Source organism: Taudactylus pleione, unplaced genomic scaffold (genome assembly GCF_031769625.1).
Source record: "Taudactylus pleione unplaced genomic scaffold, aTauple2 ptg000201l, whole genome shotgun sequence".
Taxonomy (NCBI): Eukaryota; Metazoa; Chordata; class Amphibia; order Anura; family Myobatrachidae; genus Taudactylus; species Taudactylus pleione.
In genome coordinates, this window is record NW_028284603.1 from 9458778 (window position 1) to 9484295 (window position 25518).

The 25518-nt window shown below is 41.1% G+C and overlaps 1 protein-coding gene across 1 annotated transcript in view; it reads right to left on the minus strand.

Moving 5' to 3' along the window:
- The window catches only part of SPRED2 (sprouty related EVH1 domain containing 2), a 92029-nt gene that overhangs the window by 14616 nt on the left and 51895 nt on the right, over positions 1–25518 (minus strand). Inside the window, exons 2-4 of the mRNA XM_088477251.1 lie at positions 24745–24919; positions 17837–18005; positions 12936–13000 (exon numbers count right to left, since the gene is read on the minus strand). Of these exons, the coding sequence (XP_088333377.1) occupies positions 12936–13000; positions 17837–18005; positions 24745–24919 (409 nt within the window). The remainder of the gene's footprint in view (positions 1–12935; positions 13001–17836; positions 18006–24744; positions 24920–25518) is intronic.

Here is a 25518-nt window from a genome sequence, read left to right on the forward strand (position 1 = left end):
ATTTCCCTTAGTCCATGGCAACTTTGACCAGGGGAAAAGGTCTTGCATATATGTAGTTATATCACACTTCAAAATAGCATTTACAAAGCTGTATTTCATTACTAATGCATTACTTAAACCACATTCAATACCAATGTCTGTGGGGAAAATTCAACTAAGCACAAGTTTGTTAAGTTCCCAATATGAGTCCCTTTGCTGTAATTCAATTGCCTACTCTAACTCCGCGAGTAGCGGATTTCTGCACGCACCCTCCTGAGGCACGAGCAGAAAACTGCGCTAACTAGTGCCTTGGCGCAGCATTGTCTGCAGTAACAACATTGGGATCGCACTCATCCTGGAAGCTTAACAAACGTGCGCTGAATCAAATTCTCCTTTAAGAGACCAACTCATTAAACTACAAATTATTGTTTTATAACATTGTATTATAACTGCGGATCTCACCGTCCTTCAAAGCTATATAAATACATATCTGGGGGGATTTTTCTGAAAACTATTCAACACACGCATTTCCCACACTGCAAGCAGAAGTGGTATTTTAAGGTCTAGCAGTGGTCACTTACAGACCATTGAGCTCACTACCCTGTATTTTCACTGGAGGCAGAGCTTAAAATAAAACGCAACAGCTGATGCAATCAGCATGCCTAGCATATACTTGTGCTACAATTGTAAATCCGAGGAAATAGCTTACCGAACAATGGCAGAGAGCACGCAAAATATCTTTTTTTAACTGCCGCAACTATATTCACATCGTCTGTGACTAAGACGTTCAAATCACTGGCCATATGGGAATTCTAACATACTGACTAACAATATCTCAGCCCATACGGGCTCAGAACTCTGTATTTAGGGGCTGATTTATACTCTATAATGTGTGATTAGTATGTGTTGTATGCAATACCCATTCGCATCAGATGTCTGCATGTTTAGGAGTAGAAATAAGGCATCTTTCCCTCTGTGACCATGTGAAATGCTGGTCAGTGAGGTGTTCTAGTTTAATTATATTTTTTATTTATTTTATGCATTGTACATAAAACCGGAAGATAAAAAGGTAGCCGATCGAAACAATAGAGGCCCCTAGCTCTCCAATGGAACCATATTTACGTAGACGACCTGTTCTGTCTAACAGAATAGGAGAAAACCATGGCTATAAAAGTCTCTACAAGTAAAAATATTGACAATTGTTTACATTACAGAGAAATTGGAGCATATAGGTACTGATGACAGATTTTACTGAGGATTCCTTTTGTCTAAGGCAGTCAGGATATGGAAATTAAATTTAGCTCCATTAAAAGTAAAAAGCCACGTAGCTACATGTGTCACACTTTTTATACAATGTAACCAAAAAGTGTGAAGGTTGACACTGAACAATAGCTGCATAAAGCATTAGTTTGACTGGAAAAAACAAATCACAATTAAAATTAAAAACATGATGAGCAGTATAAAACTGAGAATAGGTATCCAGTTGAGGTCTTCATTAAAAGAAGCGAATTTTAAATCAACTGCTCCAAGAGATTTAGCAGTCTGCAGTAATACTGAATCTGGAAAGAGAGTTTTGTCCAGATGTAACAGAGAACTGGAGCACTCATTTCATACAATGGGGCAGTGCAGTTTTTTGTTTTGTGGGCCAGAGTGCGTAATGCTGCATAGAAGAATGATTCCGGAATTCGGCTCCTCTACTCCCTTCTCTGGCCATCACTCCATTGTACACTGAAAGGCAGCTCTAATCTTCTGCACTGTGCAAACAGGAAGCTGTCAATCATCTTCCTGTTACTGGGCCAGCATTCACCTCTGTTCCACAGAAAACTGTATACACAGCCTTACCTCAAGTGTCACCTTCAAGGCCACAGGACCAAAACTTGTTCCAAAAACCCACCTTACATTTAAGAGCCCAACACACACAGTCAAAGTAAAAGAAACAATTTACTGCTATTCTGTTTTGACTGGATTAAACAATCAATAACTAAAAAAAAAAAGAAAAAATATATATATATAACCACAGGATTTTGTAATCAGTTTTCAAACACACCTCAAGCAGTCCCGGATTTAAATTGTGTCCCCTTTTAGTATATTTCTCCTTCTCTGTTCTTCCATTATTCACTGCAGACCTTCCATGTGTGGCTGTATGGTGGCTAACATTTTCACCAGGTGGTAATCGCTTGAATAGCACAACAAATGTTCAGTGTGTCCTCCATTGTGGTCATCCACAGTTTTAATTTGGACAGCATTCGTTATAGCCGACGATAACATGTTGAGTGGAAAAGCCAGCACAATTTTTTCTAATGCTGCCTTCGGATCTGACAGGGCATAACATCCTACACTATACACCTGGTTCATATATATATATATATATATATATATATATATATATATATATTCCCTACAACATGCACACACACATACACACTGGGGGTAATTTTTGTTAGGAGCCAATTAACCTACCAGTGTATTTTTGGAGTGTAGGAGGAAACCAGAGCACCCGGAGGAAGCCCACGCAAGCACGGGGAGAATACACAAACTCCACACAGTTAGGGCAGTAGTGGGCATTGAACCAACGACCTCAGTGCTGTGAGGTAGTAACGCTAACCATTACACCATGTGTGTGTGTGTGTGTGTGTGTGTGTGTGTGTGTGTGTGTGTGTGGGTATATATATATATATATATATATATATATATTATACACACACACACAACAAAAAGGTGCACTGTCTGAAGTCTGGCGATTGGGATGGCCAGGATGTCTGAAAGTAGTGGCTAACGATCCGTTATGACATAGAAAATTGTTTAGGTCAATTATTTTATAATCTTTAAGGCTGTGTCAAGACCAGCCATTTTTTGGATAGTCACTGAAGCTATTCCACTTCAGATAGGTTCATTCTAAAATACCTCTCCATTCACTTGAATGGGATTCCATAGGAGTGTGTTCTGCTTTTCTTTATGCTGGACACAACATGGAAAAATTATTATTTTTTTTTTTTTGTAAATAAAAAGTGACTAACCGGAATTGTGATCACTATAAAAACCGCAGCGGAAGGTTCCAAAAAAAGATACATTCACCGAAGCAAAAACAAATACTTATTGTAGAAAACAGGATGTTTAGGAAGAGAGCAAAGAGAAACACAAGGAACGAACATAACAGGCACTGCTTCCTGGCACTGGAAATTGAGGTTTCCACCTGTGACATGGGAGTGAGTGGTAGGAACCCAAGTTTGAACTAGAATTTGGCTAATGCTGCCAACAAAATGAGATACACTGGAACTTTGTTCACTTTGCTTGTTGTAGCAAAGAATATACTGCAAATACAATTTGAATGAATGTGTTACATGTGATTCTTCACAGATTCTGTTGTGTTTCTCACTGCAGTACCCAAGGCATATAATTATACTAAATAAATACAATTCTATATTACTGTTTGTGCCTGGTTAGTAATAGGGTGCTATGACGCAGCAATGTATTCTGACACATGGGTCACTTTCATATTGATATCAAACACTGATAACATGCAACATCTAAACTGCCTTGAGAATGACCATATGTACTAGTGTTTCTATAGTTATAAAGGAATAATAATGTTTTATAGTACAACGTAGACTGGGAGAGAGTATGGATTCTGCTACTCTGAGTGTGAGGGAAAAGCTGCTAGACACGGCATTTAACATTTGAATTACCAACCAAATGCAACTGTATTGTAATCTAAAGCCCATTTACATGAAGCCGCAATGACTGTTGCCTGGTTATGACCAGCTCCTGTGATTTGGACTACAAACTGCAGACAGAAGTTGGCTGTTCTCATCCTATTATTTAGATATCCAGAGCAGATATTAAAGAGCAGTAACACAGAGGGGGTGGGGAATTCAATTGTTTTTCAGACGCCGATAGTCATGGGCGCCCAAATGCTTAAAGTGGCTAAACCCACCTAAAGTACTGTGTAGCGTTCCCAAATGTGTAGTGTGCATATCATTCAATAAAGACCTCGCAAGTTTTCCCTCGCACTGCTATGGGGAGCTATTCAAATGTTGCTCTGACCAGGCGTGAGTGCATCGGTTATCGCGTCTGTCGCACCCAAATGCACCATCTAAAGTACCATGTAGCGCAGATTTCTGGTCGTACCGTCCTGAGGTGGTGAGCGGTAACCCGCAAAAAAGTTTGGGCCGACTTTTTTGTGGATTTCTGCTCAGCACCTCAGGACGGTGCAATCAGAAATCTTGGTGCCTGCGGCACACGCACCCGATTAGAGCAACAATTGAATAGCCCATCGGGTGCCAAAAAAAACTATTGAATTCTTCCCATAGTTTAGTTTAGTGTTTGCAGTTAACTCAAATTATGAATTTATAGCAGTTAACGTAAAAAAAAAAATAATTTTTATAATATATATATATATATATATATATATATATATATATATATATAATTACTTCCCACATGCCATAGGACATTCCATAGGTTGAGCATGTGTACTACAGTAGAGAGTGCTTTAACGACACACAGAATAATCTGCTAATCTGTAGAATCACATTAGCCAGTATTTGCCTTGTGAGAGATCAGTTTAATGACAGAAACATCTGACTGACAACATAGTTCTGCCCACAGACTCTTCAGCTCCGGCAGTATAATAAAAAAACAACCCACAAGGGTTTACATTGTACCAGCAGTAGGCAGTAGTGGTCATTAGATGCTATTTGGCCTCTGGGAGAGGTGCCCTGTTCATTTTAAGATGTGACAGAAGCCGCTCCTCATTATTACCTAGCTGTGCAGTCCTACCTTTGTTTTCTCTGCTGTACCGGATTACTGTTTTATTGTAACTCTGTAAGGAGCTGTGTGCAGTTAGAACTGTGCAAATAAAATAGGCTTTATGGAAAATATAATCCTGACAGCAGATTACACAGTCTCTTCTCGGAATCCACCAACCTAACCAGCTCTTGCTGTAAAATGGAATTGGATGACACCCTTTCCTGATTCACATGACTGTTAAATCCTGTATAATTTCCTGCACCTTCAGGAAATCCTTGTGCACAGGCTACAAATAACCTGTGTTTGGAATCAGACAATTACTCATTTACTGGAGCCACATATGTCAGTTATATGCAGGTGTCTACCCTTTTCTACAATATGAATGTAGACCAGCAGCTACACACAGTGGTGGGAGCCATTTTAAAGGATGAACATATAGGGATGAAAACGCACCCAATCAATTTACGATGAACCAGTAGACACCGCCAAGCTGGAAGCAACCGAGCCAATATTTAGAATTATTATCCAATTTTTATGATTATAAAAGGTCTATTTATTAAAGGGAGCAAAAAAATAAAAAATGATACACCGGTAGGGTTTCTCCCATTCTATAAAGGTTCACACTGGCTATTCTTGGGGACACCTCTCAGGAAAAAAAATGGGTTGATAATCAATTAAGAGAGCAAAAGAAATTCTAGGTCATCGCTGCACAATGACAAATCTACTTGAAAGAGACACCAATGGGTGAATTCAATTGCCGGCATCAGCGCAATGTGTTTTCGCAGAACAGCACATTGCTCCCATTGGCATCGCATGTTTTCCCTCAAACTGTCAATATTGGCACTACAGTAAATGACAGATTAGTGCTTAGCTGGGCATCGCGTTGATGCCCATTGGCACTTCCCCTTGAATTGAATTTCCCCCGATCTACACTTTGAAGTGTATGCAAGTAAAATAATAGGATTATCTGACATATAACGAAGGAAACAACAAGAACGAGGGAGATCAAAATACTCAGGAAGTACCAACCTATTAAGTAAGGCCATACAATAAAGATGGATGGCACGTATGGATACAAAATGTGTAGATGGTACTACTAAAGAGAGCTTACAACATAAACATAAAGTAGATAAAGCACACTTCACAATCTGACATTTGCAAGCTGCAGCCTAAAACAAAAACGTATAACAGCTCCAGGAAGCTGCGCCTCTAACACGAGAGGGCCAGCATTAACTAAGGGAGTTTGGCAACAAATGGGTTAAACAGTACATACATACGAAAACCTGGGGTGACATTTTTTTTTATTGAAGATCCAAAGCGTGACAAAAAACCAAAGACACCAAAAAACCCAAATTTGCCCTATTGCAAGTTTACTTTTTTACAGTGTTTGCATAAGGGCACACTGCTCTATTCATTGAGCCTTGTGCTTCAAAGACTCCACAGAACAGTCCGTTGCTTCATCAGCTTCAGCAAAGAAAGACAATAGGGCTGAATTCTCACAAACCCAGGAATAAAGCTGGGGCATGTGAAGGAATTTCTGTGATGGATTTGGGAATAGGCTTTTCATACACAGTTCATTCTATGAGGATTGTACAGTACAAGCAAGTTGTGAAGTATTTTATGCAATACATTTCACTCAGTAAAGCTGGGCATCCACTATACAATTTTCTGTCAGATATCTGTCCAATCTGGCTGGTTGTAATGAAAACCTGGTAATGTATGGGAGCAAATGACAGTCGATCATATGGTTTTAAACACTGAAAAAAGGACAAAAAACACTGTTCAAATTAGTTACATTTGTGTGTTTTATTAACCAATTTGTCTGAACAACCATTTTTGCCTATTTTCCAGTGTTTGTGAGCAAATGGACGATTGTCATTTGTTCCTATACATTACCAGGTTTTCATTCCAACCAGTCTGATTGGACAGATATCTTACAGAAAACTGTATAGTGGATGCCCAGCTTAAGCACATGACAAAAAGATGGCCAAGTGGACCACCTATGTACGATTCACTAACTTCACTGTACTTTGGTTTGTTACTGAATATAGTAGCTTAAGCTGTTCTGCCAGCATTTAGTTATGTGCATCTTAAGCTGGGTACACACTTAAGCGACCCAGCTGCTGATTTAGTAAGTGTGTATAGCTTATCCAATCGGCCGCTCATTGTGTCTGGCCAGACATCACAACTGAGCAGGCATTTAAATTACCCCGGATAGTTACAATGTCAGTCAGTGGCAGTCTCTGCAGCAAGCGTACAGGCGGTCGGCGGGTTGCCTGTACACACAAACAGATGTACTGATAGATCTGCAAGATATATCGGCATTGGCTGTGCTGCAGAGCCAACATAAAATGTCTGAATTACGTACTTCACAGACATATCACCTGTACACAACAGTAAATTCTCTATGCGATATGTCGTTTGTCGAATGTATGAATGCCATATGGCATTGTGTGTACCCAGCATTAGTAACTTGAATTCTTAAGCTTACATTTTAAATACCCCATAACAACTGATCTTACAGCACAGTTGTTGTACTGGTTATGTCAGGAGTTCAATTCCTGACCAATGCCCTATTTTGTGTGGTGTTTGTATGTTTTCTCCATACTTGCGTGGGTTTTCTCCGAGTATTCTGGTTTCCTGCCACAATCAACGAATATATTGGTAGGTTATTTGCCCTCTGACAAAAATCAACCCTATTGTATATTTGTGACCATGTCATAGGGAATATACAGTATATTGTTGGCTCCACAGGGACAGGGACTGATGATTAGATATTCACTGTAAAGCACTGCGGAATATGTGTGCACTATATAAATCACTGGTAATAAAATACATTGTAAATGTTTTGCAGCAATATGCGTCCTGAGGAAGAAATGGAGAGACTTGCTACAGGAGATTATGTACAAAGCCAACTTCAAGTAACGTGTGTTTATCTTTCAGTCCTCCCCTTTAATTGATATTTATTATTATGTTATATAAAAGTGGATATCTAACTTCAATTTAAATTCTAATTCATTTGGTCTAGTCCTGGGATTCTGTTAGGACGACGATCAAGATAACCACAAATTTTTTTTTTTACTGACATTTACATTTAGAATAAGGACATACTCACTAATAATATTAAACTAGATCAAGTAAAAGGCTATGCTTACTGGGGTCAGCCCATACAACTATTTACACACTGTTTTGTAAGCCCGGCCTCCAAGCAGGGAGTGCCATAGTCTGCAGTTACTGTGGAGTGGAGACAGCAAAGCCATTTAATTCATAGAAGACTTGTGCTCCTTCCCCTCCCCTATCTTGTTCCATAAATCAATCTGGCAGGTAGCTGGGAAGCAGCTGCTAATGATAGCTTAACTCTGGAGCAGAGGAAGTCACCTTTTAACCCAGCCTGCTGTTGTTTGTCTTTTAAAACCCGGGACAAAAGAACAGATGGGAACAGAATGCCAACTGCTGAAAGCATCTGGTCAGCAAAGGCTACAAACCTGAAAGGACCCTCCGACACACCTCTCATCACCACTGCACCGACGCCCGCCCGGGCCTTTCTGCAGTGTTTGCATTTTTTTGCAGGCCGTGCAGACGTTCTTGCTGATGCAATGCACAACATAAGCAGGTCCTCTAATGAATTATAGGTTAGCTATGCAGTGGTCTCTCACTATCGTTAGCCTTTCAAATGCACTTGATGTTCCCGCTGAGGAAGAGAGGGTGCTACATTTTGACAAAAAGGAAGCTGATGACTCACTGTGTCAACAGCATGGATTGTGTGCTCCTCTCTTGCTCTGCCATGACCTTGGTTGATCTGACCACTAAGATCATGTTCGCGTCAGTTTTTACATGACTCATCTACTACGGCTGGGTGGAAGTGATGCTTCCTTATCCAGCTCCCAAATGTGTCACAAGGACTGTACTCTGACCTTAAGCTCCGCCACTGAGCTGACAGCTAGATGTGCCAGGCCAGCCAGCCCTGGAATTCCCTGCGCTGCTTGCTACATGCCAGCTATTGTTACTACGCACTTGAACCAAATCCACTTTAACTGTTCATCTCATGCACAGAGACTGTACCCACAGAGGATCAAGATAGTGGGAATGTTAAGTGGTGGAATCTGGCTATCCAGCTGCCACTGACCAGTTTTCAACAGGATCAAAAACAGTTTGTCTTTGCCCTCTGGAATAGTGGGGGGATATTGCAGGTGACATTCTGATGTAAGGTTCATCACTATTTGGCTATGTGTCTGCCAATCAGCATCAGAGCCTCGCTGCATCATGCGGAGAATAGGTGATGGAAAGCAATGGGGGAAGAAAGGTGTCTGGGTTGTGTTTGGAGGAAGAGAGTGGGACAGGAAACTGCATCATAGGGCAGCACAGATGGTGTAATGGTTAGCATTACTGCCTCACAGCACTGAGGTCGTTGGTTTGATACCCACTACGGCCCTAACTGTGTGGAGTTTGTATATTCTCCCTGTGCTTGCGTGGGTTTCCTCCCACACTCTAAAAATATACTGGTAGGTTAATTGGCTCTTAACAAAATTACACCTAGTGTGTATGTGTGTATGAGCATGTGGTAGGGAATATAGATTGTAAGCTAAACTGGGGCAGGGACAGATGTGAATGGCCGAATATTCTCTGTAAAGCGCTGCGGAATATGTGTGCGCTATATAAATAACTGGTAATAAATAAATAATAAATCATAGAAGAGAAAGAAAGTTAAGTGATGAACGCCACTGCAGTAAAGAAATCTTGCTACAAAGCAGACTTCACTTATTATATATTCATTATTTCATCTTACACCGCTGCCCTTTAATTTGCTATTCAAGCATACTTCACTTCTCTAACATTCATCCGGTCTTCTAACCCCGCATTCAGCTATCTTCTCTGCCCCACCTACATCTCCTACCCCCCTCTCAGCCCATTATTTCTCTACCTCTTAATGTATAAGTAAGCAAGCCTTAGATTTAAAAAAAAAAATCCCAAAAACTTGGGTGGGGTGAGGGGATGCACAGAGGGCGATTGCGTGGGCAGCGATAATTAATGAGCGCCCAGTTTTGCAATTCAACTGTTCTGGGCACTCATTAATTATCGCCCTCCTCACGCGCCGTCTAAAGTCCCGGTTAGAGTGTCCTAACCATGGGTTTCTCGACTATTTTTGCTCGCACCCTCCTGAGAGATGCCGCCGCTGGCAGCTATTGCACCTCAGATGGAGCTGAAATTTAATTGCTCTGTCGGGCGTCTTAAAAAATATATAGCCGCCGGCTAAACAATTGAATCGCCCCCATAGAATGGAGAACCCCTGCCCTAGAACATGTGATGGGCAGCTACAATTAGCAGTGTAGATTATGGAGCGGAGATGGTAATGTTGTTGATAGAGGACCACTATAATAGCACTCCCACAGCAGGGAAGTCGTCTTACTTTTGAATCAATCAGTTAATACACAGGTTCTCAAACTCGGTCCTCAGGACCCCAAACAGTGCATGTTTTCCAGGTCTCCTCACAGATCACAAGTGAAATAATTAGCGACACCTGTGGATCTTTTAAAATGTGTCAGTGAGTAATGAATTCACCTGTGCTCCTGCTGGGTGACCTGGAAAAAGTGAACTGTGTGGGGGTCCCGAGGACAGAGTTTGAGAACCACTGAGTTAATATATACAATGAAATTTAGCGTATTCTATTAAAAGGCATACTTCAACTTTAAAGCAGAGAATGTTAAACTAGAAAACGTGTGAGCAGATACAGCAATGCTGTCCACACAGTTGATGAATTCTAATGAATCTAGGCCTCATTCATAAATGTATTCTTGCTGAATAACTTGCACACACAAAACAGAAGTAATATACTTGAGATTTTATCAAAGAAGATTGCTAGTTTGTGACGGAATGGGATTGAAATGCCAACAGTGGATGCCTGACATGAAGAGATCCTGACTGGGGTAGGTAAGTATGCTAACCCAAGGCAACAGGCAGGCAGCAGAAACAGCTCTGTTGTACCTTAATTGTGCTGTTGCACAGGACTCTCATTCCCAGTCAGATTCAAGGCAAGACTGGGGAAAGCAGATCCCAGTACATATAAATACACAGCTACTGTATTTACTATCTACACGCCAAACAAAAATTTATTTTACCTGAGAATACCTATTACAGTATTGATACAGAATCACACTCCCAGCTGCTTGAGGGACACCTCACTAAACCATGAACCATCTGCATATCAAGGGCTTATGGTCTGGTTGAAGGTGTAAATTCTAAAATTGTGTGTTTAACACTTTATATATCCTCACTAATATATTCGCCGATATTTATCCAGGTGGTAAATACAATCACTAACTAACACTATGTATAATTTAATTTATAATTTTTTTCACCTTATATCAATTGTTATTTTCATTTATTCATATTTTCAGCTTCTCTTTTATTACTGTGATATATATTGCCATATTTCCTCTGATTAACAAGAACATATGCAAATGAACTGTTGAGCTCATGCGTGTAGTCTTATGCAGTCCCTTTGATTTTATGAGATACACTAATTAAAGGTTATATTTTAAGTTACTAATAGTTTTGAAGTGTGCCTCTGCACACAGGAGTGCTTCTCTTTTTGCATTTGTATCACCTCAGGTTTTTTGCTCCTAGGGGGCACCCTCACCAAAACATTACAGTACAGCATATCATTGTCCATTAAACAAAATCCAATAATTCCCTCAGTGCTGTGTATCAAAATCCCTCTTTCCCCTACTAAAAAATAAACCTGATGATATGGTCAGGCACTGCAATTTCAGGGATGTGGCAGGTGACGTAACTGAACGATACAGTTAACGATATCGTTCAGTGTGTATTGCTGCTCAATGTCGGTCCAGACATTGGGGGGGTATTAAATTTTTGGGGGGCCATCAGAACCGATTTTACTGGGATAAAGTATCAACCGCGTGCCGGCTTTATCCAATTATTCAATTAGGATCCGGCGAAAACGGGACCCGGCGGAAAGGTAAGTACGGAAAAGTGCAGGGAATTTCCGGGATATCATCCTGGCAGCCGCCTAAAGATGTCCAGACATTGGGGATCACTATGGGTACCCCCGATTTGGGATGCTGAAGGTAGTCAGGGTTTTTAATAGCCGCGGCACTGACAGTTACGAATTTCCTCCAAGCACATTTTCATATACCATGGTCTCCAATGTTGGTCTGCAGTGTAAAAAATTAAGGCTGCAGAAGTACTTCAAGGTCCATTCTTCAACCCGGGCAACGCTGTGTATCCTAGCCAGTAGATAATAACGAGAGTTGCCAACATTGGGGGGGGAATTCCAATTAGCATTGCAGGATGGAGCTACTGGATTAAGTGGACGGAGCCATTGAATTGCTCACGCTGGTAGCCTGCAACTAGTGGGTTTCTGCTCGCAGTCTCCAGATGGTGAGCGCAAAAATCAGCGCTAACTAGTGCTTCAAGGCTAGTTGCGATCCAACACCGTGTGGTAACAGAATCGCGCCCAGCACTTAATATGGGAGGTGCAGTTTACTGCGACTAAGCCCCAGGCATTAGTGACTGTAAAATGCATCTCCCAGGTTACGTGCCACGTTTGATTAAGTCACTTTATCAGCTTGGGGGCACTTAGCCCTGCGATACTAATTGAATCTTCCCCATTGTGGTGATGCTTGGCTGCGTTGCCTCGAATTAACTCACAGGGTTTATAATCAAAAATGTATAAAATCACTCAAAAGTAGTTACTTTTGTCCAAAATGTTATTTGAGAAGATTTTCTGCTGCTTTTATTATTTATGTTATATTTAAAATTATCGGAGGCTGTTTAATCCACAACGTGTGATTTTTTTATTCATGTGTTCAGCAAGAAACAAATCTATTATAAATTGTGATTTCAGGAGCACAACACAATCTCTTAAAGATGACAGGCCACATCCTTAAGTTGAAAACATTTGCAATTCTCTCACAGTGCTTATACCGGCCTCACAAGCACCAGTATCTGAACAAATTATCGATATAGCTGCGTGAGTGACCTGCAAAATGAATGAACTTAAAAGTATGACAAGATCACAAGAACTTAATGCAGAATGTAACACTGCTCTGCTCTTGTACATGAATACATTAATTATACTAAAAATGTTTGAATTAATTATTTTATAAAAGTAAAAAGATATTTTTATTATTATTAATAAAAAGAATCTCAGGGTCAGTTTGTTTAATCTAGTTGTAATTATTACTTACTGCAAAGACATCATCGTCCCCAAGTTCAGCCTCATTATGAATTGTAGAAGATGATGTAGTGGATCCTAAAAGAAAAAAAACATTAAGAATGATTAAAAGAACTAATAGGAGGAGGGGATTCAACTGCAGGTTGGGCTACCGCAAAACTCGGGAATGTATACAGCTGAATATTATGGCAGCATATTACGGAGAATTGAAGGGCGATAGGTTCTAACCGTACGTGTTACGGACATCTACGTACAATATTTTAACTGGAGCGAGATAATGTTGAAATTACCAATACTAAAGCCAACATAACTGAAATAGAGTTTCACAAAGGGAGGACGGAAGGACACACAAGCATCTTATACATAAAATTCATTGGTCTGTCTGTTTATTTATCTGTCTGGTTATGCATTTGGACATCCCTGCACCGATTGGGATAAAACCAATGCAAGATGATCCAGTTGGATCCTGGCCAGGGTCTATGGTGGTTAGGGTCCAGGTCAGACCTCCTGATGGTGTACGCTGGGAAGAACTTTGACCTGGGTATGCTGGACAGAACTTTGACCCAGGGAGCCTGTTCTGGGCCTTCCACTGGATTTGGACATTACATAATTTGGACAAAAACTTCACAGAGTGGTAACATTGGATCCCAGAAGACATACTAGGGGGTTGTAATCCCGGTCAGACCTCCCGTTATTGTACGCTGGGCAGAACTTTGACCCGGGCAGCCTGTTCTGAGCCTTCCACTGGATGGATTTGGAGGAAAACACAGAGGGGTGGCAATTGGTCTGGGATGCCTAACGGAGTGGTTAGGGTCCCGGTCGGACCTCACGGCGGAGTGCGCTGGAAAGAACTTTGACCCAGGGAGCCTGTTCTGGGCCTTCCACTGGATGGATTTGGACAACATCACATAATAAACCCAGGCAACGCCGGGTACTTCAGTCAGTACATAAATGTCCCTTATCCGCTAGCGCAGGGTTTCCCAACCACAGTCCTCAAGGCCCACTAACAGTCCAGGTTTTAAAAATAACCATACTTGAGCACAGCTGACTTAATTAGAACCTCAGTTATTTTGATTTAACCATCTATGCTCAATCATGGTTATCACTAAAACCAGGACTGTTAGTGTGCCTTGAGGACCGAGGTTGGGAATCACTGCACTAGCGTCAGAAAACATGCACTGTCTTATTTTAAGTGCACAGTAAAAGATCATAGGTGTCAACAGCCAACTCCACCTTTAGCGAAGCCTCTGTTGTTCAAAACTACTCTTAGTTCCTCCCCCACCCCCGTCACCTGAAGTGAAGAGCCTGCTCATTTAAAATTAACATGATGCAATCACAGTATGAATTAATTTCTCTTTTAATGCGCATCACGATGAAACAGTTTGGAAACAATGCTTTTCTCCAATGGCTATCAAATCATTTCGAGCACATACTGTATATTTGGTTTTGTATCTATAACAAGAGACCCCTTTCATATAAATGTAATGTATGTTGTTAGTTATGTTTCTGGTCTTTAATGTGTAAAGGCTCTTAGTATGTGGATGTTGGCCTGTACCGTTCTTGCTGGGCTCCACCCCAATACAGACCAACTTCCACGCACAACCACATATGATGCATTGGATCATTAACAAAGTGCAAGCCAGCACCGGTTGTTCAGTTTTTTTTTATTTATAACCAGTTGTAAATGTGACCAATGCTAATCAACCTGACGAGAGGACATTATTAATATTATTATATTATAAACAAAGAGTGTACATAGGGAAGTATTTTTAATCTAGGAATAAAGGCAATAGTGAGAAAACAAGTGAAGTATAGAATGATGTTTAATCACGCCTACCCTCCGGAAAGCTATTACGTTTTTGTGGGGCAAGATGTTCGTAAGAGATAAAAGATATGTTTTAGTATTTTAATGAAAATGAAATGAAAAAATGCAACCAAGTTTTCCTAGGCGACCTGCCAGTCTCTAGCTGAACAAGTCCTACCTTTCTTCCAGGTAGACTAGGTGGTTTAGGGCAGAAATCTGATATGCAGGAAGCTTGAATGGAAACACAATTTAGCCATGTTCTTTTTGTCTATTTATGGGTACACACACCGCTCAGAAATGCAAGTTTTGAAGGGCTTTCAGATGCAAAGAAAATAATTAAAGTGAAAAGTCCTGTGCAGCAAACAAGTTCGCTTATATTAAGATTTAAAAGGGAGCATTTTTGTAAAAGTTCTTGCTGTGCCCTGTGGAGTAGTGTCGCCTGGTAATCCTGCAAACCACTCGCATTGCTGCCAGCGGCTGGAGAGCAGAAATTCAAACGATTTACACATTAAAAAACCTCTTTATGGGGCTGAGTTGTGAAGACATAGTTGTCCCATTTTCTTCAGTTAACAAAATGTGAGTAAAAAAAAACAACACCTGTTCCTTCTAAATCCAGAAGCAAAGTGTGACCTAATCAAATCCGATCCGACCGCCCTATCTGACAATTGGTAAGTGCATTCACACTTACCAATTGTCGGCCCGATGCATCATGATTGACAGTACAACTGGGCTGGCATCTACATGTGCCTGTCCAGTTCAGCTGTCAATCGCTGGTGGCCTCTGCAGCAAGTGTACAGGCGGTCGCCTGACCACCCGTACACACAACACGCCTATATATCTGCAGATATATTGGGCATCGGCTGTGCTGCTCAGCAGACACGATATGTCTGTGAACGATGTCGTGAACAGACATATCGCTGGTACACACCCCGCTGAAGTGCCCACGATATTTTGCTCGTTCAATTGAACGGCCGATATGTCGGTCACTGTGCACCCAGCATTGCTTTCAATGACACACCCTGATGGTATAAGCAGCACCATGGACAAAGAGGGCCAATGACAGTAAAGAAAAAAAAAATGGTATTTCTATTTTTTGTAAAACCTCAAAAATTACAAAAATTGAAGTGGCTGTTTTAATTTGCCAGTTTAGTCACTGAACCTACGGGGGGCGCACACGAGTTTATAGAATGGTGTGAGAACCATACGTATTTAGAGTAAAATGTTAACACTTTCAGAATGGGGACAGCATCGCTTTTGGAAAGACTTAATATTTAAATGAAGGAAAGCTAATTTTGTGTCAACCATAAAAGATTGTCTATCGCTGCGATAAAATCTCCTGTTGCCACAACTTAGCAGGGGAACTTCTGTGGGGCAACTGAGTACTGCTCTGTGCCCTGGTGATGCTGGCAGGCTGCGGTAAGGAGGGACTTACTAGGCCAGTCCTGGTCCCCACTGCGCATGCGAGACCTGGCACATGCGCACTGTGTGTAATAATTTGCTAAGGTCAGCCCCAAATCCAACATGCATGCGCAGTGCCTATTTCTGGGGAGATGGGGCAGACCCTAGCATAGCAGGAGGCACATGTCACTGGGAATGTGTGGGAGGAGCGTGATACAAACACAGACCGGTGGGGAGGGATAGTGGGACAAAGTGGGATTAGGGCTGACCAGTCGCAGGCACTGATGTGACCCGGGTTCCCTTTACTTGACTATCTATATAGACATACATATATTCTATTTCATACTAAACCTGTGGTCTTACCAGCAAATTCATAGGATGAAATCCACTGGGTGTAAATGCCCCTACACACTAGACTATATTTTGAATGATTTAGGAGATTCTGACACATTGGTACGACAAATCGTACAAATCGTCTAGTGAGTGCGCACCATGTGCTTTCCCGCAGCGTCGTACATCGCATCTCCAGATCTTTTGTACATGCAGGAAGATCTGGCAATCTCGTTAACCATTCCTCGCAGATCGTGCAGTGTGTACGCTCTACCAAACGATCAGACAATATGGTTACATTGGGCTCGATTCTATTGTACGCGATGTGAATAGCACCGGGAGTGAGCTCCCGGAGCTATTCAATACGCCGCGCTGCTAAGCCCGACTAAGGATTTCTTCTCGCACCCCTCCGGGGATGTGAGCAGAAATCCGACAAAAGTCCAGGCGCGATGCTGTTTTCTGCCCTCACCGCCGGGAAAACAGCATCGCGCCGGGAAGTTTAGTCAGAGAATGCCCTGTTTAAGGCGCGAGAACGAGCCTTCCCCGACCTAACTTCGCGCAGAATTTAATAGCTCCGGGAGCTGAATCCCAGCGCTATTCACATCGCGTAGAATAGAATCGTGCCCATTATATAGTTAACGATCTAACCATAAAACGATGCAAGATATATTTCGTTTGGTCGTTTGTTAGATTGCACAGTGTGTATGCACTAGATCATTTGCCCAGGAGTTCAAGGGAAATAGTTGACGACATTGCATCGCTTGCAAGTCGTCTAATGTGTACCTAGCTTAAGAGTCGGGTACACAATTGTTGAATTACAGTAGATCATTACGTGGGCCGGTATAGGAAAGACAACACAAACCATGACAAGTGTACGTTATAAAGAGCGGAGAACATGAGTCTCATTCCCTTCAATGCTATGGCAACATTTAAGCAGGGAGATGAAATGTATTCCTGAAAAGTAATAGGGTTCCATTGCTCAGTATACATGTTGGAGACATAATAAAAAAAAAAAAAAATCATCTGTTAAATGTTCTTGCTATCCAAAGTCTTGAGTGATTATCGGGAAGATCGTGCGCTTTGCGTAGAATAGTCTAAATAGTCCCCATTGGCAAGAAAAGTGATTACTTGGCAGTGGAACGCACTGCTCATCCCTCTGCCTACAGGGATACGTGGTTGCTTTATCTTTCCCTCATACACACAGATAACCTGAGACGAAATTAGAAAAAGACCTCCCTTCTTTGCCTGCCAACAATTCATCCAGCTTCAGGGATCTTCTGATATCACCAGCATGAAAAGGAGCCTGTGGAATGTGACGGATGGCGCACGCTCCACACCCCAAAGCATAGAATAGTTGGAATGCGGGTCTTAAGTTTCATTACCTTCTGTGAGGTCTTCGATTGCTTTGCGCACGCCCCTGTCAAAAGCTCGTGCATCGGCAGGACTCTGAAAGGTGAGGCCGAACCTCCTCTCGTCCACAGACCAGTGATGGAACGTCGGAGTTGCCTTCTGGTACACCAAGTCCTTCTTTAAATAGCATTCCAATAACACCTAGCATGTAAAAAGAAAAAAATAATAAATGGCTTTGTATTAAAAATGAAGGAAAAAAATAAAAAATAAACCTTTTAAAAAGGTTACTTTTGCCATCATTTGATTATCGGGAATGGTAGTAAAAACGACAACTTTCTACAAATTTGATGTGTTCGAGAGAACTGGTCACAAACTGCATGAAAAACGGACAAAAGCCAGAGAAAGTAAGGGCATTGTACGTTTTGGTCAGCACGTTATAACGGGTATTACCATTGTATTGTCAGTAGTTTCTAACATGCCCAAATAGTCATCTGATCAATTTTGATCTTTTAAGAGACAAAAGGACACCCCACTTAAAAGTAATACTATTATGACGGATTCCTTCGGTGTTACATGCATATTTCAGTTTATTACCACAGGTGACAATGCATAGCACTGGAAAATAGACAATTCATCAGTATTCTCCAATGGTCAAAATGAATCACAATAAAGAAGCTTTTTGACTTCAAGGAGTAATAGCATTTGTACAAGTAGCTTGCAGGCATGCGAGTGTTATTACTACGTTCACCGAGAACAGGTCATTAGAATGCACTGTTACATATGCTTCTACCTAAGTAGGATTCAAAAAATATTCAACCAACACAAAAAAAACAAAAAAACACAAATAAAACCAGACGCACTTGGTAAGATAGTTTTAAAAAAATGGAGAAAAAATAATAGAGACGGCAACACATTTATCTGTGATGCGGGTAAACTTAAAGAGTTACTGCAACCAATCCTTTACATGGCAGCTGCTTTGCCCAGGGGCATGTGACTGTATGCAATTAACCTGACTTCACCTCCTGGACATTCCACCACCTCTCTTGTTTAATATAGATTAATGAACATGCAATTCGGTGAACAAGTATTAAAGTCTTAAAACAGGACTGAAACTAAAAACATAAAACGGGAGAGAAATCAGAAACAGTTTCTAATTACTTTACAGAATTCCATAAGGCATGGTCATTTTACAGCAGATCAGCCCAATTTCTGACCATCTGACATAGGGGTTATGTAAGAGAAGACACCTGAACCAGTGAAGACGACCTTCTCTTCAATACATGCCTTAAAATATATCATAATTTATATTTTTAGTGACGAGTATTGAAAAAGAAGAAAGATGGTGCACTGGTCGTATTAATTTAAAACAGGTTTTATTATCTCATAAAAATTACTATAGTTTCCTTTAAAATACACAAATAAACAAAATACATCAGAGAAATATAGATTATTCAAAATGAAATATACGGGGACTGTTCAATAGGAAACCAGGAAAAAATTATTTTCTCCCTTTTTCTTTCTTTCAATTTTAATTGGAAATCAGGCGTACGTGTCTCAATATGTAGTTTTTCACAGTAGATCAAATTGGCAATTCAATAGTTAGTTACATCATAACATATCCCCAATGCTCATTTATTTCACTTTGAATAAATCTACATTTCACCTATGTATTTTCTTTGTGTGTGATTTTAAGGAAACTAGTAATTTTTAATCTGAGATAATAAAAGCTATGTTTTAAATGAATACGACCAGTGCAGTAATGCGCTCTCTTATTTTACAATACTCATCTGACATAGGAGAACAGGTTCTGCCACTTACAGACACCTCCCCTTACCTAAGGAGAGGAAACGTATGTAGACACACTAAGGATAGATACACACACATCTTCGTAATGCTTTTTGTGCTTATTAAAATGCAATTAAAAAGACACATACAAACCGAATTGTCTTTACTCATTTAGACTTGTTTAAAAGTACATTCAAACTTTTTTTTTTTCCCTTTTTATAAGCATTTGTTACCATACAGGACAGTCTCAATTTTTTCTAAGACAAATACATGTGGAAATGCAAATATAATCACATAAGTGCATCTCCGTGCAATCGTCAATTGTTAGACAGTAATTTAGCTCCCTGGCTAAGGTCCCGATTCATCACAGATTGCAACTGCAATAGTGTACACAGATCGGTCGATGGTGCGTACTACGCATGCTTTGCAGTGTGTGTGTGTGTATGTATGGGGGGGGGGGGGAATGATGAGGGAGTAGTCGGAGAAACGCAGGTGTGCCTGTCCGTTTGAACGCCGTTACATGGGTGTGAATAAATTAGCCACTGAGACGGCATATGCAACTTTAGTACTCACTGCGCGCAACAAGGTTAGCAATTTCTGAGTAAGGTCCGACCTGCCTCGATGTTACCGATGTATACGTAGGACTGCAAGGTATCACAGATGTGAGATAGCGGTAGTGGGCGTCTCTATGCTGGCTGAGCGACGGCTCTGTGATTAGCATATTTTCACAGCAGACCTCCGTGCGTAATCGCAGCTGCGATCTGTAGTGAATCAGGCCCTGAATGCAGGAGAACGCACAGAAATAGCAGTGTTAAACAGCTTGTCCCATGCTAAGTGCCGAGCGTGATGCAGTTACAGTGCGTCCAGCCCTGAAGCCCTACTCCACACTGATTTCTGCTCACATCTCAGGAGGGTGTGAGCACAAATCCACAATACGTGCAGGATCGAAGCTGGTCGTGGAAATCAATGGACTAGCTCCCGTGATTGAGATTCCCCTGTAAGAACTGAATCACCCCATTAATGTTAGATTTCAACTGCGATGGATAAAATCAGGTGCGTTACACGCTAATTAAACCCATATAATAACTAACATATGTATGGTCTCATTTGGTACAATGATTTTTAGATCTACAGGATGCAAATCGCGCCAACATTTTACATTCATTTCCAGAGGCATTTTGCTGTTGGGCACACACATATTCGCATGTCATCTGCAGTATGGTCTAGATAGGGACACTGAACATTTTTTTTTATTTTTTATCTAGAACATGCTTTTAAAAAAAAAAAAAAAAAAAAAAAAAAATGGCCCAACTGTTTCACAGCCACTTAATTCTTAAATATAATGTACAAAACTAGTTATGCACTTTAAATACATTTATTTGCAATATTGATTTTTTTTTTTAACCAAAACACGCTGTCCGCTGTGTAATTACCAGGATGTACATCCCAGCATGCACCGCCCACCTTCTTCTGGTATCTTCCTTAATACACTCACCTGCCTCATCCGCTACAACCATCTCAGACCCCTTGCTTTCCCAAAGTATGACCTTGCTCCACCTTGTCTTGTTTATAGACTCTTGTATTGTCAAAAGGTGATTAAAACAAATGTCATAAAACGGTTTATTCAGTCACAGTAATGACAATATAGGCACATGGAGTAAAAAGTCAGTTTATTAACATTAACATGAATTAAAATGAACAATAAATTGCTACAGTAATGCTGTCCATCCACTTGTAGATGCGGGGACGACGGCACGATTACGCAGTCGTCTCCCCAGGGGTGAACGTTCAGTGTATGCACATCAATCATCCCCGACGACTGTCATCAGGTTGACCGTCATGTTCGGACGATGATGGCTGTCGGAAACGACCAGCGGGCACGTGCCAAGCTGGTCATTTTAAGACATTTAAATGCCAGATTTGCAGCCGATAACTGAACGATTGCAAGATTACGATGTCGTAATCGTGCAATCGCTCAGCATTATCGGCAAGTGGATGGGCACCTTAACAGAGTGGAGTAGAAGGCAAGATGGTGGAGAGTATTGAGGATTGGATAAACGGCATGGCCTAGTGGAAATGCAACCACTTGTTTTGCTTAGGATAGAGAAGGCTATTGCACGTAACCCAATGAGGCGCCAATGCCTAATGGCAGACACATTAGCGGCTTCGCTTACATTGTACTACCACCGCCAGAGAAGAATGACCTATACATCTGTGTGTGTACCAGTAAGGCTGTATTTGCTTATGGTATCAATCATCTTTCCTCCTCATGAGCAGGACCCTCCCCTTTGCTTTCATATCTGCATTTAAATGGTCTATATTGTGTTGTCTTATTGTATGTATGCCATGTTTTTCCCACTGTGTGGTGCTATAGAGCACTGTGACACTTTACAAATCAAAGATCAGAATAATCAGTGATGTTTCCGGACCTCTACATGGGCACCTTTATCATTAACGCATGACCAATGACCAACAGGTCAACTGGCGTAGAGCAACCAGGTGAATGATTAGAGCAGTTTAGATTGAGTTTACCTGCAGGAATGCAGGAACTCTGGAGATATCTTCTATACCCACAAATCCACTGGCAAGTTCTAATAATTAATCAATAGACTCCTCAAAGTTGTGCGATGTGTCGGATGTTTCTCCGGCACTTCACCCCTAATCAAAAACAGCAAAACCATGGAAAGCATATTTCAAGATTGTCATAATGCCTTATTGATAGATAGATATATATTATAACAAATCTGACAGTAAAGTGAGAAATCTTGCTTTATTACACACAATCCATGCATAGTATACATAAATATTCACAATTATTTACACCAGGAGGTTTGTCACGAGTTCAGGTATGTGTAGCAGTCTGAAATTTGCATAACTGGTAACCAGAATTATCGTCTCCAAAATAGGCCCAAAATTTTGAAAGGTACTGTACAAGAACAGGACTTGTGACAAGCACAAGGCAAAGACTACAAATAGTAAAAAGGAGCAGCTACCTATTGCCACAGGCAAGAAAAATAGTTGCTTAAGCTATAGGTTAGGTTACTAAATAAAGGAAATTATAGGTGGAGATGTGTCAAGCTAAAAATCCCTCACCCTTAGGGTTAAGCAGCAGCCTACACCTTGGGTGTGGACAATATTCTGATTACACTTAGACACATGCAGAATCCTGCTGACAAAAATACATTAGCTCATCAACTTTGCCGTTTGTTTTAGAATTATTTTCAGTACAAAACAATGTGTATGAACTGATCCCAGAGTAAAAGCAAAGAAAAAAGGAACATATGCGCTGTTCCTGCAATTATATAACACTCCAAATACTTGAGAACTAGAGATTTAGTGTGAGATATATATATATATATATATATTACCGGGGATTTGCTCAGTGTCTCAACCTGCCCTACAAAATCTATGTTCGGATAAGTCATTAACTAGTGATTTTCATTTCCCATAGCTGTGCACAGGCTGTAACCTTGGTTAACCTCATAATGTTGTCAGTGTGAAGATTATTATTACTGTTTAGTACATACATAGAAAAACACACACCCATGCACTGTATATAATATACATCTATATATCACACACACACGGAAACGGTATGGGAACCCGGCAGTAGGGATCCCAGCTGTCAGAATCCCGTCAGGGCTAGCAAACCGACACTTGTTCGGTATGCTAACCCTCCCCTCTTTTATGCCCAACTCTAACCTCCCCCTGGTCCCTGAACCTAACCTCCCTGCACCCTAACCCTTCCTCCTTAGTGCCTAACCCTGCCCCTAGTGCCTAACCCCGCACCCTCTCTCCCCTCACTCCGCTACTTACCTTCGGTATTCCGGCGATCGGGATGTCGGCGCCAGAATTGAGATATGCGTTGATATTTCAGCGCTGGTAATGTCAGTGCTGGCATTGCACCAACCGGGATATTGACTATATCCCTACACACACCATCACCATCTTTGCACATATATACCCTATACATAATATACATATTTAGAATGAAACCCTTCTTACATGGAATCTGGAACAGCACATCACATTCTGTCGGCAATGCCAGCACTACCTTATTGGCCGATATGCACAGCCAGGCATTGTGCCTCAACCAGCCGCACTTCTTCGTGCAGAACTGAATTCCCCCATCATTTATTATTGCAAACCAAAGCTAGTGTCTTTCTTTTCTTTTGATTGTGTGAGCTACTTCACCAATCCAATTGCTAATTTACGGTTCAATACAATTTTAAAACTTCCATGCTGACAATATATTATTATTAGGGGAGAACTCAATTATTTTCTCGCGCCTGTCACTAGATGGCGCCCACCGGCAGCAATTCAATTGTTCTGCTGTTTGGGCTTCCCATGGCTGTAGCTGCACACATTTCTGCTCGCTGCCTCCTGAGGTGGCGAGCAGAATTGTTTGAGAAGTCCATGGTTTGGGCACCGTACCATGGACTTTAGGCGGGTTTAGCCACTTTGCGCGGCTAAACTCGATGTTTTTTTTGTCATAATGGACGCCCATTCCAGCAACAGCTGAATTGCTCTGACGGGTGCCCAAACAATTGAATTCCCCCCCCCCCCCCTCCTTAGAATTTGCATATTATATTAGTACAGGGACCCATGTGTGGGGTCGCCTCAGTCAGCACACTGCTTGGCCCCGTCTCGTTCTTTCCTGCCCCGCTGTGGTCTGACCTCCATGTCCAGTTTATCCCCCAAAGTAAGGGAAGCTAAGGGACGAGAAAACATATACACAAATGAATCGTTTGTTTTTTTTTGTTTTGTGATTTTGTACAGCCCTATATGATGAGAGGGGAGCTCTGTGCTATAAAAGGTAAATAGTTATGGAACAGCTCCTTCTTCTGCACCTAGGCTGCAAGGTACTTATTTATTCCTTATACAAGGTACAAAAAACACAGATTGGCATCAACACACATGATGAGCGCTGATCACCATCAGATCATCTTTTAACAATCTTTTTCTATTATGGAGAGGAGGTTCTATCTACAGAAGCTTTCACCTAATCAGTATGACACAAATGAACGGCCAAAAAAACGTTAAACAAAGCTAAAAAGAGACAGCAATGTATTAGGTAAAAGTTGCAATAAAAATGTCAAAGTCTGTGGAAAGCCCCTTAAAATGCATAAAAAAAAAAAAAAAGAAGTATCTTTACCAGCTTATCTTTTATTCGTTCTCCATGAATAAGAAAGTCACTTCTCCCGCAGCCCTCAGGGTAAACTTTGGAGACTCCGACCCGACTGATTCCCCCGCCTTCATGTGGTAACCAACCCCCGCTGGAGTCATCTCTGCTCATAACCACAGCCTTCACACGCACTATGTAGTTGTCACTGTAGGAAAAGGCAAAAAAAAAAAAAAAAAGGCAACAGAATTAAAATAAGCTCTTAGCATAATGTATAATGAATGCAGCTGTATACTTAATACCTTCAACTGTTCATTATTCCTTGCACCAGGCCCAACCGCGATGGGGCCTGTAACGGGTGCAGCGTAGTCTAACAATGACAATATTATGTGAACGGGATCAGTACTCATCACCTGAGCGCAAAGGTCTCTCAAGAGATACAAGGGCACATCAGTGAAACAGGACAGGGGGCCATAAGCGATGCAGCCTCGGTGTGTCAATAGCGATATATATTGTGCAGGTGTCACTGCGTCTGTGTGACCCCCAAATATGTCCACATAACGATCCAATTGTAACTGCCAAGACGGTTACCATGCATACCCCCCTGAAAAGTACGTCCTAGGCATTAATTTGTGCATGCCGACCACAATAATGAAGGCTGCTAACCACCTCAGAGTACCACGATAAACAATTCCTGGAAATACAGATGAAAAACTAATCATCTGTCTTCTAAGATTATTTGTAAATTAACAGATCTTTAGCCATTAGATTTAGCAAATTTGATTGTTTTATAACTCGTTTTAGCTC